At 45.4% G+C, this 21,358-nt stretch overlaps 1 protein-coding gene across 3 annotated transcripts; it reads right to left on the bottom strand.

Moving 5' to 3' along the window:
- Window positions 1-499: 499 nt before the first annotated feature.
- THAP7 (THAP domain containing 7) lies at window positions 500-18,592 on the bottom strand. Of its 3 annotated transcripts, none has more exons than XM_077250443.1 (7): window positions 18,391-18,592; window positions 16,632-16,738; window positions 13,543-13,750; window positions 12,030-12,109; window positions 7,714-7,869; window positions 2,124-2,258; window positions 500-1,730 (listed from the first exon to the last, which is right to left on the bottom strand). In XM_077250443.1, exons 1-7 carry the CDS (start codon window positions 18,457-18,459, stop codon window positions 1,061-1,063), a joined length of 1,425 nt encoding a protein of 474 aa, XP_077106558.1. In that variant the 5' UTR covers window positions 18,460-18,592; the 3' UTR covers window positions 500-1,060. The 3 variants fall into 3 exon arrangements, with proteins under 3 accessions (XP_077106558.1, XP_077106559.1, XP_077106560.1); XM_077250444.1 differs by having other exon boundaries at window positions 18,368-18,591; XM_077250445.1 differs by having other exon boundaries at window positions 18,345-18,475.
- Window positions 18,593-21,358: the final 2,766 nt, after the last annotated feature.

Here is a 21,358-nt window from a genome sequence, read left to right as displayed (position 1 = left end):
CTGCGGTGCGTGTTTTAAATCCGCAACATGTCAATTTCTCTTGTGGGTACATGGAGTTTTATGTGCAGATTTTCCCCATAGAATTGCATGGAATGCGGAAAATCTGGAGGTAAAAAACGCACACGTTTTTAGTGCGTTTCCACTCTAAAAACTGATATAATCCATACATGTCTGTATCATGAAAGTTTTCACAGTCAAATACCAAAGTATCGAAAACAAAGCAGCTTTAAGTAAAGCACGACCTATCAAAAAAACAAAAATGCAGCAGAAAAAAAAAACTGTAAAAAAGGCTATTAAAAAACGCAAGCAACCTAATAGGTGCAGAAAATCTGAAACATCAAAATCTCATTGTGGGAACGTAGCCTAAAAGCAGCCCAAACTACAAAGACAGAAAAGGTACCATCCACTTACCTGCTTGGGTTCCACAATTCTCCTCTGTGCACCCCTTTATGTAATGACATATCGTCCCCAGGGAAGATACATCACGCAGGCCAAATCATTGTAGACATATGTTATCTATATTAACTTCACCAGGGTGGCCAACAAAGACTTCAGAAAGAACAAAAAGTGCAGAGATAACTGGCGAGGGAACACAGCAGACCCAGGGAAACAGAAGCAATTACAGTTTTGGCAACAGTTAGTAAAGTACCACCAAGAAGACCCACATCTTGTGGTGCTCACCAGGGATTATGTGACATAAAGCCTAATCATTGCTGTAATGAAAAGCTGGGTAACTTTCTAATACCTTGTGCTTCAATTCCTCATCAAGATCTCTCCTTACTGTCAAGCAATCTAGATTTAATCCAAAGGCTGAATTTCTTTTGACGCCTTTGACACTATATCAGTGTCGGTAAGAGCCATCACGCTGGGAGATGAGGCTCTGGGTTGCCTTGAGTTAAGGCCAGCATGGATTTTCAGCCACTGAACTCATTAAATATGTTCATCCCATGACAGCAACCAGGGATCGTAATGGCAATGAGGAATTGAAACAAAGTCTGGTGAGAGTTCGCAATACTTTTCAATGATAGGCCTTCATTGTCCCAACTCTGGGGCCACCATTCTACACAAAGTCATTGATGAGCTGGAGCTCAAACACTTGAAGATGCTCCTTCAGCTTTTCTCGGACGTCGGACTGTGCACGCCGCTCCCGCATGTGTTCCTGCTGTAAAGAAGAGATACGTAGACGGAGCCGTTGTTCACGTCTCCTACAAGCCTCCAGCTGCCTCTGGACTTTACTGAGAGCCTCCAGCGCTGCCTCCGCTCTTCTCTTCCATAGGAGAGCGTTCCCCACGTGGTAACTATGCTCGTTTTGTATGTAAGCTCCCGGTGGCTGTGGGATACGCATCATGTACGTGGAGGGAGACACAGGCCGAGGTGTTCTGTCCACCTGTCCCGAGGGTTCACTTGGGTCTGTGTTTAAAGACATTTCAGAGGACATTCCCTCTCGTACATGAGACAGTTCTAAGTCTGACAGTGGTCCATTCATTACCGATGCAACCTCTATGTCCTCAAGTGCAGCTTCTGGATGCATCTGGTGGTCCACTGTGGTGGCCAAGGCTCCTTCAGCCGGAGCGGCATCTCCTGGAATATCAATGTTTTCAGGGCATAGTCCATGGAAGTTGACCAGATCTGGCGTGGGTACATTGTCATACCTCCCGCTATCAAAACACTGGTTGTCGGAACGATCTGCTCTCTCTGGTGGGGCTGTAGTATCATTTACCAGGAACTCCCTATCGAAGAAATAACGGTTAATGAATACTACTGAATGATACTCATGGATTATAAAATAAACTCCCACATCACAAGACATGTAAGTGGCCACGATTAAAGGGTTTCTCCTAATGCAGTGCCACTGACTATCAGCTGACTATGGGGGACTTTTACTAAAAGCACCAGCATTCAGATGCTAAAACCAAAAGGGGTAAATGGTTAAAGGAACCCTGTGATATTGTCAAATATATCCTGAAACTCATCTGCTTTCAGTCTCTCCTCCATGCTTTATACTGCAAGCTCAACCGGAGGTCAGTGTATGGAGAGCCCATGATCATCACAACAACGCCATAGGAACCAACTCCTCTGTCCTCTCCACAAGACGCTGCTCTACATGAGCATTTCACACTCACTTTTTCCTTTTTACTTTTGCTTTGGTCACCTTGAAGCTTTTCTTTTTCTGAGCTCTGAGTTTTGCAGTTCTGTGCAGTTTTGCAGATGGTGTAAATATTGTTGGCACGGCCTCTTCCTTCAGACGATGGTAGCCGCTGTAATACAGAAAACAATAGAAATAACATTACTCGGTACATAACACCCTGCCGTACGTGCTCCGGTGTCAGTTTCCACTGCAATCCTTGAACCGTGGAGCTCAAGAAGAAAATTACAATAGGTCCAGTACTTTAACGAGAGGTATCAGTGGATGATAGATTTAGGGGCATATTTTTTATTAGTTTTTCCCCCAAAACTATTTCAGTTTGCAGAGGCACTGAAGTGCTAAAGCTCAAGAAAGATTTTGAATTATGGAGTGCACATTCCGCAGGTTTCGGCTGCTCGCTCAGTAACTGAACATGAATCCAAGGACGCACGTTCGGTTGAAATCTTTTGCCGTGCATGACTCACTTCCTGCACTTCAATAGGAGCTGCCAGCCAATCAGAAGACGGCAGCAGACCTAGGCTCGCATGTCGCCGGTGTATGACGCTACTGTCATGCATCCTCAAATGGTTGAAGGAAGAGGATGCCGCTGGCCTGCGAAACAGGTAAGGAAAGCAGAAACTTTTTTTTTGTTCTGAAATTCACAATATGGGGAGACATATGGGGGCAGGATGGAGACATACATGGAGGGCAGGATGGAGACATACGTGGAGGGCAGGATGGAGACTTACGTGGGGGGCAGGATGGAGACATACGTGGAGGGCAGGATGGAGACATACGTGGAGGGCAGGATGGAGACATACGTGGAGGGCAGGATGGAGACATACGTGGAGGGCAGGATGGAGACATACGTGGAGGGCAGGATGGAGACTTACGTGGAGGGCAGGATGGAGACTTACGTGGAGGGCAGGATGGAGTCATATGGGGGGCATGATGGGAGGACATATAGAGCCAGGATAGGATGACATATGAGGCCAGGATGTGAGAACATATGGAGGCAGGATGGGAAAACATATGGGGCCATGATAGGAATGAACCACATGGGGGAGCTAGGATGGGGGAAGTTATTACAGGAAGGTGCCAGGATGCAGGACATTCACTGTAGGGGTTAATTCTGGATATTATTACTGCTGTGATGCATTTTATTTTTGAGGATACTGTTTTCAGTGGGGGAGGTGCTGTTACTGTTCAGAGCAACACGGTCGCTTTTTTCTTCATCTGGTGTGGTGTAGAAGTTGGGAAAAAATTCGAAAATGTGCTCTGCAAGCAGTGCTCTAGATGACTTATTTTCTGCAGAGACGAGTTCTGACTGGTAGAAACGATGGCGGTCTGCGATGGTAGAAGAAGCAAAGCGAAGATGAGTATCTTCAACTAGAGACGTCATTGGTGAGTGTGTTACCTGTACACTCATCCTATACACTATCTATAATATAACTGCAGTGTTGCGAATGAGGGAGAGAGCGCGAGAGGACCGAGACAGAGCGCGAGAGGACCGAGACAGAGCGCGAGAGGACCGAGACAGAGCGCGAGAGGACCGAGACAGAGCGCGAGAGGACCGAGACAGAGCGCGAGAGGACCGAGACAGAGCGCGAGAGGACCGAGACAGAGCGCGAGAGGACCGAGACAGAGCGCGAGAGGACCGAGACAGAGCGCGAGAGGACCGAGACAGAGCGCGAGAGGACCGAGACAGAGCGCGAGAGGACCGAGAGCAGTGCTGGAAGAAGTGATGGCGGTCTACACTGGATGAAGAAGAAAAGCAAAGATGACGAACTTCAACTAAAGACGTCACTGGTAAGTCAGTGTGTTACTTGTACACTTACTCTATATACTATCTATAATATAACCACAGTGTTGCACAGGAATGAGAGAATAAGAGCAAGAGATTCACTAATAAAAATGATCGGCACTCGGGCGTAGAATGGGTTCAATAGAACCGTGCAGATTTACCACGTCCAATACACTGTAGGGTGAAAGTTATCTTGCGGAGGCTCGTGTGTCCGCAAGATAAATAGACATTCTGCGGTCTGGAAAGACGCGCCGCATGTCCGTCTTCACGGGTGATCCGCAGGCGTCTGTGCACACATAGTGGGATGGGATTTCATGAAATCCCATCCACTATGCTGTAACATCTGGACGCTGTGGGTTGGACGCTGCGCAAGTACGCAGCGTCCAACCTGCAGCAATTAGGCTACGTTCACATTCACGTTCTGCGCCGCGTCGGGTGCTGCAGCGTCGCTGCATGCGTCATGCGCCCCTATATTTAACATGGGGGCGCATGGACATGCGTTGCACTTGCGTTTTGTGACGCATGCGTCACTGTGGTGCATGCGTCAGGGCGCAGAGGACGCAGCAAGTTGCAGTTTTTTCTGCTCCCAAAACCATGCAAAAGTGGACGCATGCATCACAAAACGCTGCGTTGTGCATGCGTTTACATTTGCGTTGTGCGTTGCGTCGCCGACGCTGCGGCGCACAACGCAAATGTGAACGTAGCCTTACTGATCATGTGCACCGACACTAACACTATATACTGAGTTCCTGTGTATGTCAACAGTGATCACTGTATAACCTGTACACTGGCACAATATACAAAGCTCAAGTGTATAATGTCACTGGTGATCACTGTATTATCTGTACACTATACACTATATAATGAGCTCCTGTGTATGTCACTGGTGGTCACTGTATTACCTTACACTGACATCATATACAGAGCTCCTGTTTATGTCACTGGTGATCATTGTATTACCTGTACATTAACACTATATACAGAGCTCCTGTTTATAATGTCACTGGTGATCACTGTATTACCTGTACACTGACACTATAATCAGAGCTCCGGTTTATAAAGTCACTGGTGATCACTGTATTACCTGTACACTGACATTATATACAGAGCTCATGTTTATAATGTCACTGGTGATCATTGTATTACCTGTACACTGACACTACATACAGAGCTCCTGTGTATAATGTCACCAGTGATGCCAGTATTACTGCATGATTTGCAGTTGCTGGACAGCCTGAATACATGTGGGGATTCCCTAACAAACAGGCAATCCCTGCATGTGTTCAGGTTGTCTAGCAGCTGCAAATCATGCAGCTGTGTTGTGACCCCAATGGCGAGGGTCTCAGAGGAACGTGGAAGTCTGCAGAATACAAAAATCCAGCTCATAGGGCAGTGGTAACTGGGTTGACCATATATCTACTCCTAACGCCAACACTAGAAGTAGCCGGGGATCATTCCTACGTTGATTCTAGATGACACGCGCCAGCCGGAGAATCTAGCTACCCCTAGTAGAGGAAAACAAAGACCTTTCTTGCCTCCAGAGAAGGGGACCCCAAAGCTGGATAGAAGCCCCCCACAAATAATGACGGTGAGGTAAGAGGAAATGACAAACACAGAAATGAACCAGGTTTAGCACAGAGAGGCCCGCTTACTAATAGCAGAATAAAGAAAGGTAACTTATATGGTCAACAAAAACCCTATCAAAATCCACACTGGAAATTCAAGAACCCCCGAACCGTCTAACGGTCCGGGGGGAGAACACCAGCCCCCCTAGAGCTTCCAGCAAAGGTCAGGATATAGATTTGGAACAAGCTGGACAAAAATACAAAACCAAAACAAATAGCAAAAAGCAAAAGGCAGACTTAGCTGATATAACTGGAACCAGGATCAGTAGACAAGAGCACAGCAGACTAGCTCTGATAACTACGTTGCCAGGCATAGAACTGAAGGTCCAGGGAGCTTATATAGCAACACCCCTAACTAACGACCCAGGTGCGGATAAAAGGAATGACAGAAAAACCAGAGTCAAAAAACTAGTAACCACTAGAGGGAGCAAAAAGCAAATTCACAACACAGCTGTATCGACAGAAACTAAATCTCTGAGCACGCCCAAAATACTCGGCGGACAAGCATACTCGCTCATCACTACATGCTGCGGCTTGTAGACCCGCAGTGCGGGTGAGTTTACACAGCGTTAAATAGAAGGACAGAGGGCATGGGACTTCTATAAATCCCATCCACTGTTCTTGTAACCTAGAACGCGGAGAAGGTGAGCTGCGTCCAAAATGCTGCTATTCCAGATCGTGGGCACATACCCTTAAAGTACTGATGGACTGTTTCTCTTTGCTTAGTTGAATGGTTATTGAACTATTCTGGATTAGAACACTGCCTCAGCAAAACACATCTGATGACCGCTAACACTTTCTAACGGCCGGTGATTCCACAAAAGAACACTGAGAGTCAAATCTGTTCATTGAAAGCAATTCTAGGTGACACCTGATGAAGCTTCGTGAGAGAATGCCAAGGGGGTGTAAAGCTATCATGAGACTAAGGGTACCGTCACACAGTGCAATTTTGATCGCTACGACGGTACGATTCGTGACGTTCTAGTAATATCGTTACGATATCGCAGTGTCTGACACGCAGCAGCGATCAGGGATCCTGCTGAGAATCGTACGTCGTAGCAGATCGTTTGGAACTTTCTTTCGTCGCTTGATCACCCGCTGACATCGCTGGATCGTTGTGTGTGACAGCGATCCAGCGATGCGTTCGCTGGTAACCAGGATAAACATCGGGTAACTAAGCGCAGGGCCGCGCTTAGTAACCTGATGTTTACCGTGGTTACCAGCGTAAAAGTAAAAAAAAAAAAAACCGTACATGCTCACCATCTGATGTCCGTCCGGTCCCTTGCCGTCCGCTTCCCGCTCTGACTGTCTGCCGGCCGGAAAGTGAGAGCAGATCACAGCGGTGACGTCACTGCTGCACTCTGCTCTCACTGTACGGCCGGATCTGTCAGAGCAGGAAGCGGACGGCAAGGGACCGGACGGACATCAGATGGTGAGCATGTACGGTTTGTTTTTTTTTACTTTTACGCTGGTTACCACGGTAAACATCGGGTTACTAAGCGCGGCCCTGCGCTTAGTTACCCGATGTTTACCCTGGTTACCCGGGGACTTCGGCATCGCTCCAGCGCCGTGATTGCAACGTGTGACCGCAGTCTACGACGCTGGAGCGATAATCATACGATCGCTGCGACGTCACGGATCGTGCCGTCGTAGCGATCAAAATTGCACTGTGTGACGGTACCCTAAAAGAGAGGTAATGTAAATAAAAGAGCAAGGTTTAGAACGTATTTTGGTTTGTTTCACATTTGTTTCTTTACCCCTTTTTTTCCATATGTATAATTCATGGTTTTCCTGCCTTCAGTCTGAATCCACGATGTGCACATTCCGACAAAAGGAAGGAAAACCATTGTATGAACAGGAGCAAAACTTCTGAGCAGTATTTTGTGTATATATAATTTTTTCCCCCAATAATAAAAGTTTTAAGAAGTGAGAAAGGACTATTGCAGTGTTTTTTACATATATTATGACTGCGGCATCTAGCGGGTTAAACGGCCAATATCGGTGCTCGCGGTTTCAGCAGGATATGAGATGTATGTTCTGACTGACACCTAGGTCTTCAAGTGCTACAACCCACCCGTGCATGACATAATAGTGTATCACAGAGTGGAAAGGGTTACATATCTTCCATAACGTATGTAAGGGAATAAGTATAAGTCTACCTAATGCCAACAGCTTCAAAACAGCTCTTCTCAAAGTGCTTGGAGCAGAAGTAAACATAGTCAGAAGAAGGGTCCCAAAGCCCATTGCCGCTGGGGTCTGTTCTCCTGCAGTTTGCAATCCAAAGGCTCCTTCTAGGGTCGTCCTTCTTTGGAAGCCTTTTAGTAAAGAAAAACATTCAGATATTAAACATATATGATACATGGTAATGTTAAAGGGATTTTCTAGGGTTGAAAAATCATGGCTTTCTTGTATTGGAAACGCCTCCTCCCCTACCCACGGGTTGTTGTCTTGTTTTATAGCTCAGTCCCATTGAATAAAACAGTCAAGCAGGCATGACTGTTTTCTTAGGAAAAGGAAGCCATGGCATTTGTGTGCACAACCCTTCAAACAGAGGTTTTGGGGATTTCTTGGCATTCCTTCCACAACAATAGAAGATAAGTACTTTTGGCTAGGAGAGAGTTCAGACACAGCAAATCCACAACAAAGTACAGTACATGTGCAATGGGTTACCCCATTCACATATAGTAAAAATGCAGCATAAACTATAAAACGTGCTTTATACTGTTGGAACTTAGTGTGCATTTTCCCCCATTTAAAGGGAACATGCCACTAGAAAAAAAGTTAAATGGAATCTGTCACCCCAAAATTCGCCTATAAGCTGCGGCCACCGGCATCAGGGGCTTATCTACAGCATTCTGTAATGCTGTAGATAAGCCCCCGATGTATCCTGCAAGGTAAGAACACAGGTTATATTATACTCAACCAGGGGTGGTCCAGGTCCGATGGGTGTTGCTGTCCAGGGCCTCCTATCTTCATACGATGACGTCCTCTTCTTTTCTTCACGCTGCGGCTCCGGCGCAGGCGTACTTTGTCTGTCCTGTTGAGGGCAGAGCAAAGTACTGCAGTGCGCAGGTGCTGGGCCTCTCTGACCTTTCCCGATGCCTGCGCACTGCAGTACTTTACGCTGCCTTCAACAGGGCTGACAAAGTACACCTGCATCGGAGCAGCGGCAGAAAGAAAAGAAGAGGACGTCATCGTATGAACATGGGAGGTGCCGGACCGGACTGCGACACCCATCAGACCCGAACTGGGTCCGCCCCTGGGTGAGTATAAGCTCACCTGTTTTTCTTATCTTGCAGGATACATCGGGGGCTTATCTACAGTATTACAGAATGCTGTAGAGAAGCCCCCGATGCCGGTGGCCACAGCTTATAGGCAAATTTTGGGGTGACAGATTCCCTTTAACCTGCAGATACGGGGTTAATCTACAGGTTAATAAAATTACTAACCTGCCCGGCGCCTGCACATAGTCGAAAATTAACTTTTATTTCCCCCAGCAGCATTCCGGTATCAGTCACGGTGGCGGTCCTGGTTCAATCACTGCACTCACTATACAAAATGGCAGCTGTAACCGCGCACGCAGCCCTGACTGACAACTGGACCCAATGCAACAACAGTATCAATCAGAGCCAGGGACACTGTTACAGCCGTCACTCTGTATACTCAGAGCGGTGACTGAATCCGCCAGGGCCCCGCCCCTATGACTGATACCGGTACACTGCCAGGGAGAATAAAGTTAGTTGAACCCTGCAGGTAGAAAATTATACGATGGCACCAGGTAGGTTACTAACACTACTAATCTGCAGATTAATAGCGTTTTTCTGCTGACAGGTTCCCTTCAACCCCCTGAGCCTGTTTTCACCTTCATGACAGGCTATTTTTAATTCTCACCAGTGTCACTTTATGGGGTAATAACTCTGATTCGGAGATAATTTTTTCATGACATATTGTACTTCATGATAGTGGTAAAAATTCTTTGCTATGACTTGCATTTATTCGTAAAAATATCGGAAAACATTTTGCAATTTTTATGTCCTTAAATCAGAGAGTTATGTCACACAAAGTAGTTAATAAATAACATTTCCCACATGTCTACTTTACATCTGCATCATTTTTGAAATATGATTTTTTTTGTTAGGAAGTTAGAAGGGTTAAAAGTTGATCAGCGATTTCTCCCTTATCCAACAAAATTTACAAAACAATTTTTTCTAGGGACCACATTACATTTGAAGTGACTTTGATGGGTCTGTAAGACAGAAAATATCCAAAAGTGACACGATTCTAAAAACTACACCCCTGAAACTCTGCAAAACCATATTCAAGAAGTTTATTAACCTTTCAGGGGCCTCACAGGAATTAATGCGGTGTGGAAGGAAAAAAATGAACATTTTACTTTTTTCCCACAAAAATTTAACTTTAGCCACAAGTGTTACAGGAGAAAATCGACCCCAAAATTTGTTGTGCAATTTCTCCTGAGTACGCAGATACCCCATATGTGGGGGAAAACTACTGTTTGGGCGAATGGCAAGACTCAAGAGAAGGAACACTGTTCGACTTTTTGAACGCAAAAATGTCTGGAATCGAGAGGGGACGACATAACACATATGGAGTAATGAGTAAAAAAAATGGCAAAAAAATTGGTCACACAATTTCAGCTGAAAGTAGAAGTACCCCATATGTGGCTACATTACCGCTTAGCCAAACAGCGAGACTCGGGAGGGACGGAGGGCTATTTGCCTCCAGGAGCACAAATTTTCCTAGAATAATTTGCAGACTCCATATACAGAGCCCTTAAGTGCTAGAAGAGCAGAATCCCCCCCTCAAGTGACCCCATTATGTAAATTATACCCCTTTGGGAATTTATCTACAGGTGTAGTGATGATTTGACTCCATGGATAGTTTCCATAAACAAGGAGTAGTGGATGTTGCCGAGCGAAAATTGCAAATCTGCCATTGTAGTGACCAGTACCTTATAGTGCCTGTACATTATGCCTAGGTCATGTTTACGCATCTATAAATTAGGCGGGCTCTCATCACTACAGAAATGCCAAACATGTGGACGCTATATGTGGATTAGGCATACTGAGGCTCAGAAGGGAGGGGGCATTTGGATTTGGGAGCGCAGAATTTGATGGATTTCTTTTGGGAGGTGAGGAGCCATAGAGCTTTTCCAGTGCCACTGTACTATCAGTAACATGGAAACCCCTTATACTTCCGTTAACAGATGACGGACCTGAGTGGGGACTTTTTTTTTGCAGAGTTGAAGCTTTTATTGGGAACATTTTACATAACACTGGGGATCACATTTATCCGGCACTCTACGCTGAGCACTTACTTTGGGGTTTCCATCTACCGTAAGTCTCTTGAGTGACGCGATTGAGACAATACCCCAAGGAATCCATTCACTATAATGAGGCAGCAGAGTCTGGCCTCTGATCAGTGTTGTTCTTTTTTCAGAGTAGCACAAAATGTGGCATACCGCCCTTTTATGCACGCCTAAAAAGAGAGAAACCGCCGGATCATAAGCGGCCATACGGCATCCACAGTGCCTTCATCCTCCTCATTATAGGAAATCTTCCGCCGGGGGTTCGGTCTGAATCACGTATTTTAGAGATTTACATGGAAACCTCGGTGTACATGCTCAGCTGTAGAGCACAGGTTAAATGTGAGCCGAGCCTTACTGAAATCTTTGGGAGGCAGAATGAACAAATCAACAGGAGGTGAAGAATTGGTTTTGGGTATCGTAAAATTGATAAGGCAGTTTTATTCTTCGGGTCAGTATGATTACAGCAATACTACATTTACATTATTTTGCAGACTATAAGATGGGGAGGAAATTAGAAAAGAAACATTTAAATGGTGGTGCATCTTATAGCCCGCTTTACAGTAATCGGAGGGGGGGGGGGGGGCAGGGTTCCAGGAGGAAGGTTCACTGCTGCAGTAAGCTGGCGGCAACAGGAGTGGGGCAATGCTGTGGGCCCCGGGCTGGGAAGAGGGGGTGTTTGGAGGCCCCAGGCTTTCACAAAATGTAGAAAGTGGCACTTCCCATCCTTTTCACTACGGAAAAATGGCTGCCAGAGGTAGCGCATGCGCTCCTGGAAGTGTGAACCGGGTATCAGCTGTGATGTTTGCTAAACACCCAGTGGCGATCGCCCGTGCACAACTCCTGTATGTAGACGATCGCTATGACATATATATACTTCATTAGTCAGGAAGTTCTTCCTTCCATGAGGTATATGTACAGCAAATGTCTGGAAGGGGTTAAGCATAGAGGGTGAAATTTAATAGGTGAACCCGTATGTGACACATCCACATTTTGTCACACAATAGTAGTTGATTTTCCATGGTCTCCCACAGGTTAGGAATATACAAGTATCAGTGAACCCCTTTAAGATGCTTTGCTTGATTCCTTCTTAACCCCAGTGCGCCCCTAAAGAGGTTTTCCGTTATCATAAAATAAGTAGTTAGCGCAGACCTGTGGAAAGAGATGTTGTTGTCTCTCGTCAGTTGAGAATCTCGAGTGGTGCATCCGAGGGCAGAGCAGTGACGCGGCATCTAGACCCCAAAACAGAGAGATTTTGGAAACAGTAAGAAATCCGTTATCAGGTTTTTACAAAAACATACAAAGCAGTGACCAATAGTCTATGTTTATTGGATTCTTTTATTGGGCTTGTGCTAAGCAGAATGGAAGGAGATCCCACCAATGGCATCATCTACCTCTTATTTTAACCACACAGGGGAAAAAAAACCCAAAAAGGTAAAAATATGATTAGGCAAATAAAAATAACGTGGACCCGGGAGAGACCTGAAGAAATATAAAATACTAAATGAAATATTTAATTAAACATAAGAGTTACTACTTGTAAAAAAGGAAGGGGACATGGCCAGTGATTCGCACATTTTCCTAACAGAGTCATAATGAAGGTAGAAATATACGGTAGCTGGTAAAAGACTCGGCCCATGTCCAAAATATGTTGTTTTTAACACAGAAAAAAAATGTCTTAAAATATGAAGAAATCTCAAAACATTTTTGGGCAGCAGTGGAAAAAAAAGGGTCAATCTATTGCTTCTTGTTGAAGTCCCGATACAGATATCAGCAATGGGTCCCTGAAAAGGACCAACATTTGGAGTCCCACAAAAATCTTCAGAGAGACACTAGACTTTTGTGCCTCTTTGCACAAACCCAGCAGACACTATGGGTCTTGGAAAATGGCAACAAAAACTTTTTTTCATACACATTTTGGAATTTTTTTTTCACCACTTAAATAAAAAAAATAAACTATACATGCTTGGTATTTGTGTACCCACAGTGACCTGGGGAATCATATTGCCAGGTCAGTTTTACCATATAGTGAGCATGGTAAATAAAAAAAATAAAATTGTGGAATTGTACCTTTTTTTTTTCCAATTTCAACACACTTGTGATTACATTTCCTTTTTCCAGTACAGTATGTGGTAGAAGGAATGGTGTCATTCAATTGTACCACTAGTCCTGCAAAAAACAAGCCCTCATATGGCTATATTGACAGAAAAATAAAAAAGTTATGGCACCTGAAAGGGGAGGAAAAAATGAAAATGGTCGTGGCGTGAAAGGGTTAAGGAGGTCGATCCATCTTCTTTCTTCAGGATCACCACCATGTTGCAGTTCTGATATTTGCACTTTTGATGTTCCTATATGAGGCAGCCTTGTGCTGTGGGGCTGAAGTTGGCCGAGATCAAGCGCTAACAGTGCGCTACAGCGATCCTGGCCAGCACCAGAGCAGTGCTTACGAGCTCAATAGAAAACAGCTTGTAAACTCTGTGCTCTAGACCACAGAGGTGGCCGGTCCCCTAGGCAACGAGATGAAAATAATAAAAAGGAAAAAGCAGTGATATTAGGAAAGCCATTCAAATTTTAATAAATAGCAGATTGGAAAGTTTTACTTTTTTCCAGTTACACCCATCTTCAGAGGTGAAAATAACCCTTCAAGAATGAGATATAGTCTCACCTTTGAGAAGTCGAGAGTTGAGAAGATTACGGGGACCGCAGAGTCCCTGAGTCGCACGGTCTGTCCAGTTCGATCAAACTGTTTATCGTGGAAGTGCTGCGAACACAAGCAACTGTGAACTGACGGGGTCCAGTCACTGCCGACAGCCGTGTGGGAGTGAGACACCGCAGACACCCACAGGGTCCTCCGAGACTCTTCTTTTGGAAATCTGGTTTGCAAAAAAACGGTCACAAAATATTTTGCAAGAAAGTGAAGGCACATCAGACAGCAAAGACAACCGAGCTTTCCTAGGAACCCGTTATCCCCAACTGCCCCTAAGGGTCCTGGTGGTCACACAATCACTAGCATACCGGTAGGAAGACATCGATGTTGGGTCTATCCAGAAAGTGTGTTCATATGCAGAGGCTTATTGCACATAGATCCAGTGGGGACAAGTGACTTCTTTATAATCCCTATTCCTCTGGATCCACTTGTGAATATGGCTTAAAAGACCACATAAACCTTTACAAAAGTCACCCTAAGGCTACGTTCACATGGTGCGTTTTTGTTGCTTTATTCTGCAAATTAAAAGCTGCTTTTTACAGAAATCTCATGCACACACTTGTTTTAATTTTCCTGATTGAACTGGAAAACTGCTATGCTTTTAAGAACAGAAGCATGTCAAGTTTTTCAGTTTTTTTTTTTCAACATTTTTTCACCCGCAGAAAGCAACGCATGAGTGCAAAAACGCAGAAAAACACTGCTATCAGTTTCTGAAGTGTTTTTGGTGAACGGAACACAGGTATTGCAAGATCTGAAACCCGTTTATTTTATTTTAATTTTCCCACATTTAAACCATAATGTCATGACATTTTCACATAAGCAAAGAGCTAGTACAGTATTTGTAGTTTAATTAAATTAGTCATATGTGTTAAACAATGCCTGACTAACTCAATGCCCTTCCAATGGTGTGAAAGTAAACAATACCCTACCAACGTGTAAAGTAAACAATGCCCTACCAACGTGAGAAGTAAACAATGCCCTACCAACGTGTGAAGTAAACAATGCCCTACCAACGTGTGAAGTAAACAATGCCCTACCAACGTGAGAAGTAAACAATGCCCTACCAACGTGAGAAGTAAACAATGCCCTACCAACGTGTGAAGTAAACAATGCCCTACCAACGTGAGAAGTAAACAATGCCCTACCAACGTGTGAAGTAAACAATGCCCTACCAACGTGTGAAGTAAACAATGCCCTACCAACGTGAGAAGTAAACAATGCCCTACCAACGTGAGAAGTAAACAATGCCCTACCAACGTGTGAAGTAAACAATGCCCTACCAACGTGTGAAGTAAACAATGCCCTACCAACGTGAGAAGTAAACAATGCCCTACCAACGTGTGAAGTAAACAATGCCCTACCAACGTGGGAAGTAAACAATGCCCTACCAACGTGAGAAGTAAACAATGCCCTACCAACGTGTGAAGTAAACAATGCCCTACCAACGTGAGAAGTAAACAATGCCCTACCAACGTGTGAAGTAAACAATGCCCTACCAACATGTGAAGTAAACAATGCCCTACCAACGTGTGAAGTAAACAATGCCTTTCCAACGTGTGAAGTAAACAATGCCCTACCAACGTGAGAAGTAAACAATGCCCTACCAACGTGTGAAGTAAACAATGCCCTACCAACGTGTGAAGTAAACAATGCCCTACCAACGTGTGAAGTAAACAATGCCCTACCAACGTGAGAAGTAAACAATGCCCTACCAACGTGGGAAGTAAACAATGCCCTACCAACGTGGGAAGTAAACAATGCCCTACCAACGTGTGAAAGTAAACAATGCTCTACCAATGTATAAAAGTGATCAATGCCCTACTAATGTGTAAAAGTATAAAATGCCCTACCAATATGTAAAAGGATACAATGGTTTACCAATGTGTGAAAGTGAACAATGCCCTGGACCAATGTGTCAAAGTGAACAATACTCTACAAACTCATTGCTGTATCAATGTGTTAAAGTGAACGATGCCTATCAACTCATAACCCTATCAATGCCTGACCAATTCAACGTCCCGCCCCCTGTGCCGTTTTTACATTTGCAATTGTGTATTTTATCATGAACTCATATACCCTTAGTTCACTGAGCAGTTTCATACATGAATCCAGCCTTTTTGTTTAGAATAGTCACTATTTTTTCAGACATTAAAATATTTAGAGGAAAAAGTTTTATCAAATTACCCTTGTTTTGAAAAATATTTTATGGCTTCACATACGTGTTGTATTGAAGACCTAACACCTTGCATTGGTCCTGCTTGCAAGGTGGAAGCAAGGCTAAACTTTGGGATACTGAAAAACGCAGCAAAAAGAGCAAAACCTGAGTTTTGGCTCCAGCTTTTTTTTTTTTTTAAACAGACAAGAGATCAGGTTTTGGCTGCAAAAAAAAAAAAAAAAACACACAGCAAGAAAACAACGTGTGAACAAAGCCTTACAGGCCTGCTTTTTTGGAAGCACCAGTTACAGTACATATAGTAGTGTCCTTTCGCATGAACACTGCTCCTATCTCAAAAATAAGGAATTTTTTTTAACACTTATGTGTTTCCCCAAAATGTTCAAATTGATCCCAAAACAAACACCAGAAATCACATCAGTAGCTCAACAAATAAGAAAACATCTAGCTGTTAATCCAGCGCATGCAACACATAAATGGTGTCCAGTCCTGAATTGGTTAAATAGCTCTAGTTTTCAGTAAGTATTATCACATAAAACAATACAGAAAGGCCTGAAATGCAGGACCCCCCGATATTAACGCAGCACACCCAACCTATTTCACAAAGGGAGGGATGAATGATTGATGTAGTGCGATCACCCGGGGGTCCCGATCGCAGTCCTGTGCAACCTCGATGCTCCCCTATGAAGCAAAAAAAGTCGCCTCAATGAGCAGATTTCTGAGACTTCTCACTGTAGATCAGGTTGTGTGATTCCATTGTTACTCACAGGAACAGTAAGTGATCGACGGGTCTCAAGTCCTATCATCAGATTCAGCCCTCCGCACTGCCCTGAAGCCCGCCTACCCCAGGAGTACAGGGGTCCACACCACTTACCGGTGGAAGGTTATTCCTTTGCGCTTGGTCTGCACTGTTTGGCGGTTGACACAATTAGCCGCAGAACATGATCGCACCATTTCGTTCCTTTCAGGTGCGGATCTTACCTGGAGATTACAAGACAGACACCAACATGACAGTAAGAAATAAGAAAAGAACATGTCCCCGATCCACGCTGGTCACGGCACATTTCTACACCGTCCGAGAAACGCTATGTGACTCCTATATGAGAAGCCTTATAGGGTTTCATAAATGTCTGACACACAGGGATCCCACCTATAGGTTCCTTTTTGTATAACAGTGGTGAACTGACCCATCATTCAAGAACATGGAGGTTACTGCACTGTCCAACTTCACTGGGGCCATGCTACCCTACGTCCATGACCCTCAGGATAGATGAGGTTTCAAGCTGCCAAGACTCAACAGAATTGTCGCTCCCTGTAGGGCGTCACTTGCAATGCGCTGCACTATATATGGAGAGACACTTCACGGGGCGGCACCTTCTCTGGGGAGGCACTCTTCACGGGGAGTCATTCTCCATGGGGCTGCATCTTCTCTGGGGAGGCACTCTCCATGGGGCGGCATTCTCCACGGGGCGGCATCTTCAATGGGGAGGCACTCTCCACGGGGCGGCACCTTCTCTGGGGAGGCACTCTCCACGGGGCGGCACCTTCTATGGGGAGGCACTCTCCACGGGGCGGCACCTTCTATGGGGAGGCACTCTCCACGGGGCGGCACCTTCTATGGGGAGGCACTCTCCACGGGGCGGCACCTTCTATGGGGAGGCACTCTCCACGGGGCGGCACCTTCTATGGGGAGGCACTCTCCACGGGGCGGCACCTTCTATGGGGAGGCACTCTCCACGGGGCGGCACCTTCTATGGGGAGGCACTCTCCACGGGGCGGCACCTTCTATGGGGAGGCACTCTCCACGGGGCGGCACTGACTACGGGGAGGCCCTCTCCACGGGGCGGCACTGACTACGGGGAGGCCCTCTCCACGGGGCGGCACTGACTACGGGGAGGCCCTCTCTACGGGGCGGCACTGACTACGGGGAGGCCCTCTCTACGGGGCGGCACTGACTACGGGGAGGCCCTCTCTACGGGGCGGCACTGACTACGGGGAGGCCCTCTCTACGGGGCGGCACTGACTACGGGGAGGCCCTCTCTACGGGGCGGCACTGACTACGGGGAGGCCCTCTCTACGGGGCGGCACTGACTACGGGGAGGCCCTCTCTACGGGGCGGCACTGACTACGGGGAGGCCCTCTCTACGGGGCGGCACTGACTACGGGGAGGCCCTCTCTACGGGGCGGCACTGACTACGGGGAGGCCCTCTCTACGGGGCGGCACTGACTACGGGGAGGCCCTCTCTACAGGACAGCACTGTCTAGAATACTTCCCTCTCTATGGGGCGTCAGATATCATCTATCACAACTTTCTAGGACTTGCGTTGTGGATATTTTGAAGCACTCACATTGCGGGTCTCAGTAATTTGTGCTCAGACATGTCAGGGGTCATCATCAGCTGCAGGACAACAACCCCCAGCGGTGCGAGCTGTGTAAAGGGTAGGGATGCACATATATAAGGCCATACCTCTATATATAGGTATGGCCCCATATAAGGTGCAGCAGGAGAGGATGGGGGTTGTAGTGACATCACTGGAAGCTATGTGTGGATGACCTGACACAATATAAACAAACATGGTGGCCTCACCCCAGCTGTGCACCCCTGTATACCTGCCGGCTGTATATACACATACACCGAGTCCCAGGCCACGAGAGTCCGGGCTCATCCGTCTCCAGCTGCCCTCATCATCCTCATTTCCCATCCACCGTGCACCGAACTCGTCCACTGTGACTCCACATAGACAGCCCGTCCCTCCGGTGTGTCGCTACGCCGCCATCTGCTGGCGGGAGGAGCGCACTGCAGTGCTGGATCGATAATTCCCAGTCTGAGCGGTGCTGTCAGGGCAACGGCTTCTCATCTTCCCGCTCTGCTGTAATCAGCTTTTCACTTTAAACCACCTGAGAAGTTAAAAATACACCAAGTATCACATTAAAAAGTCCTAAAAATGCAATGACTGCTTTAGCTTTCATATTGAGGACAGATATCGTTTGGTTGCAATGTCACAAAAAATGTGGAAAAAAACAACTTGGAAAACAAAGCAATACAAAACCCTGTGTGGAGGGGAGAACATGGAAATCATGGGGCCCCATAGCAGAAGACCTTATTCTCCCTCCCCCCAAAAAAATAAATTATCTATCTATCTATCTATCTATCTATCTATCTATCTATCTATCCATCTATCTATCCATCTATTGGGCAGGGGCACAGAAGGGCATATACTACAATTTTGCAGCTCTTACAAAGTAACTTTGCCCCATTTAAAGCCTCTTAGTATTCCCGCACACTATAATAGCCCCCACATATCCCCCTCCAAATAGTATGCTGGCCCCATAAATAGCCCTCTACATAGTATGATAGCCCCATAAATAGCCCTGGCCCCATAAATATCCCTCTACATAGTATCATGGCTAAATAAATAGGCCTCCACATAGTATGATGGCCCCATAAATAGCTTTCCACATAATACAATGGCCACAAATTTAGCCCTCCACATAGTATAATCGTCCCATAAAAAGCCCTTCACATAGTATGATAGCACCATAAGTAGCCCTGCACATAGTACGATGACCCCATAAATAGCCCTCCGCATAGTATGATGGCCACATAAATAGCCCTGGCCCCATAAATATCCCTCTACATAGTATCATGGCTAAATAAATAGGCCTCCACATAGTATAATAGCCCCATAAATAACCCTCCACATAGTACCATGGCCCCATAAATAGCCCTGCACAAAGTACCATGGCCCCATAATACCTGTCCACATAGTATGATGGCTCCATAAATAGCCCTCCATGTAGTATAATAGTCCCATAAATAGCCCTTCACGTAGTATGATAGCACTATAAATAGCCCTCCACATAGTATGCTGGCCCCATAAATAGCCCTACACATAGTATGTCGGCCCCATAATATCTCTCCACATAGTATGATGGCCCCATAATATCTCTCCACATAGTATGGTGGCCCCATACATAGCCCTCTGCATAGTATAATGGTCCCATATATAGCCCTCCACATAGTATGATGGCCCTATATATATCCCTCCACATAGTATGATGGCCCCATAATATCTCTCCACATAGTATGATGGCCCCTTAAATAGCCCTCTGCATAATGGTCCCATAATATCTCTCCACATAGTATTATGGCCCCAAAATATCCCACTGCATAGTATAATGGCCCCATAAATAGCCCTCCCCATAGTATGACGGTGTCACGTGACTGCAGTATTATATCCCAGAGTTATGGGTTCCTTCTCTATACTTACGTCTAGGGGCATCCTAGCTATCCCTGCTCACCGGATTACATCTAATGGTGAAGATGTCGGGGCCAAGTACTTTGCTAAGCTCCTGAATAAGCCCTTATCTGTCCCCTTCCCCACTCAGAAAAGTGGGGAGTAGTTGTATATAAGAATACACAATCTAGACTAACAATGGAAGATGTACAGGGATAAATGAAAATACCAATCGTACAAATATGCACTCACAAACAACAGAGTGGAACACCAGAAAATAGCTTTACACATAGTATGATGGCACAATAAAAAGCCTTTCACATAGTATGATGGCCCCATAAATATCCCTGCAAATAGTATGATGGCCCCATAAATAGCCTTCCACATAGTACGATGGCCCCATAAATAGCCCTCCACTTAGAATTATGGCTCCATAAATAGCTCTCCACATAGTATAATGGTCCCATAAATAGCCCTCCGCATAGTTTAATGGTCCCATAAATAGCTCTCCACATAGTATTATGGCCCCATAATATCCCTCCGCATAATATGATCCCATAAATAGCCCTTATCTTAGCATGATGGCCCAACACAGTACTTATTAATTAAAATAAAAAAAATACTCACCTTTTCCTGTTCCCCCCTCTGCTCCTGTCTCTTCAGCGTGTTGTCTGCACTGCTCAGAACAGCGGTCGCAATGTAATGACGTCATCATGCCCGCTACACTGAGACGTCAGACGCCCAGGGAGAATGATGGAGGAGGGAGTGTAAGGAAGCGTGTGGTCTGCCACTATTAGCGGTACACCACTGGTCTGTGTGTGAAGACCCCTTTAGGGTATGTGTACATGATAATATGTCTGTCAAGTGGATTGCTTCTCGGAAACTGCCTGAAAACCCTATAATATCAGAAGATGCTGTGTACCTTACAAACAGAAGTTAATGGGAAAGATCAAAAGACGCCCAGACCTTTTTTGGGAGCTTTTTGCCATAGTTTTTGCTTACATTTTTTTGAAGTTTCTCCATTATTCAGTAGAGTGAAAAAGTGACCAGTAATTGACAGTAAAAATTACTTTACAAACACCAGTGAGAAAACCATCCAATAACACTCAGGATACCACCGAAAAATGACAAAAGATTCTTCAGGAAAAAAATACCTGAGTTTCCTGAAGTGTCTTCTGCTTGAAGAACCCAGCAGGTTCACCTGAGTTTTAAAGACGTCATGTCACTATCGTAGCATTATATTGTTAGAACTGTCACTATTATAGGCACTGTACATGTCCCTATTTTGGTGGCATTATGGCTGCTACTTATATAGGAAATACATTTTTGTTTTTAGAGGAATCTGAGGTTGTCACCAATAATG

This window comes from Ranitomeya variabilis, chromosome 4 (genome assembly GCF_051348905.1).
Source record: "Ranitomeya variabilis isolate aRanVar5 chromosome 4, aRanVar5.hap1, whole genome shotgun sequence".
In the NCBI taxonomy this organism is placed as follows: Eukaryota; Metazoa; Chordata; class Amphibia; order Anura; family Dendrobatidae; genus Ranitomeya; species Ranitomeya variabilis.
Note: the sequence above shows the minus strand (reverse complement) of the source record. Positions and strands in the feature narration are given on the sequence as shown.

Bases quoted from the DNA above. Each gene is read 5' to 3' on its own strand.
- THAP7 (XM_077250443.1), bottom strand. From the start codon at position 18,459: ATGGGAAATGAGGATGATGAGGGCAGCTGGAGACGGATGAGCCCGGAC. The intron at 7,870-12,029 runs GTCTGCGCTAAC...CTTTACTAAAAG, and splicing joins AACAACATCTCTTTCCACAG to GCTTCCAAAGAAGGACGACC. The intron at 2,259-7,713 runs GTAGACTTATAC...TCTGTATTACAG, and splicing joins TTTGAAGCTGTTGGCATTAG to CGGCTACCATCGTCTGAAGG.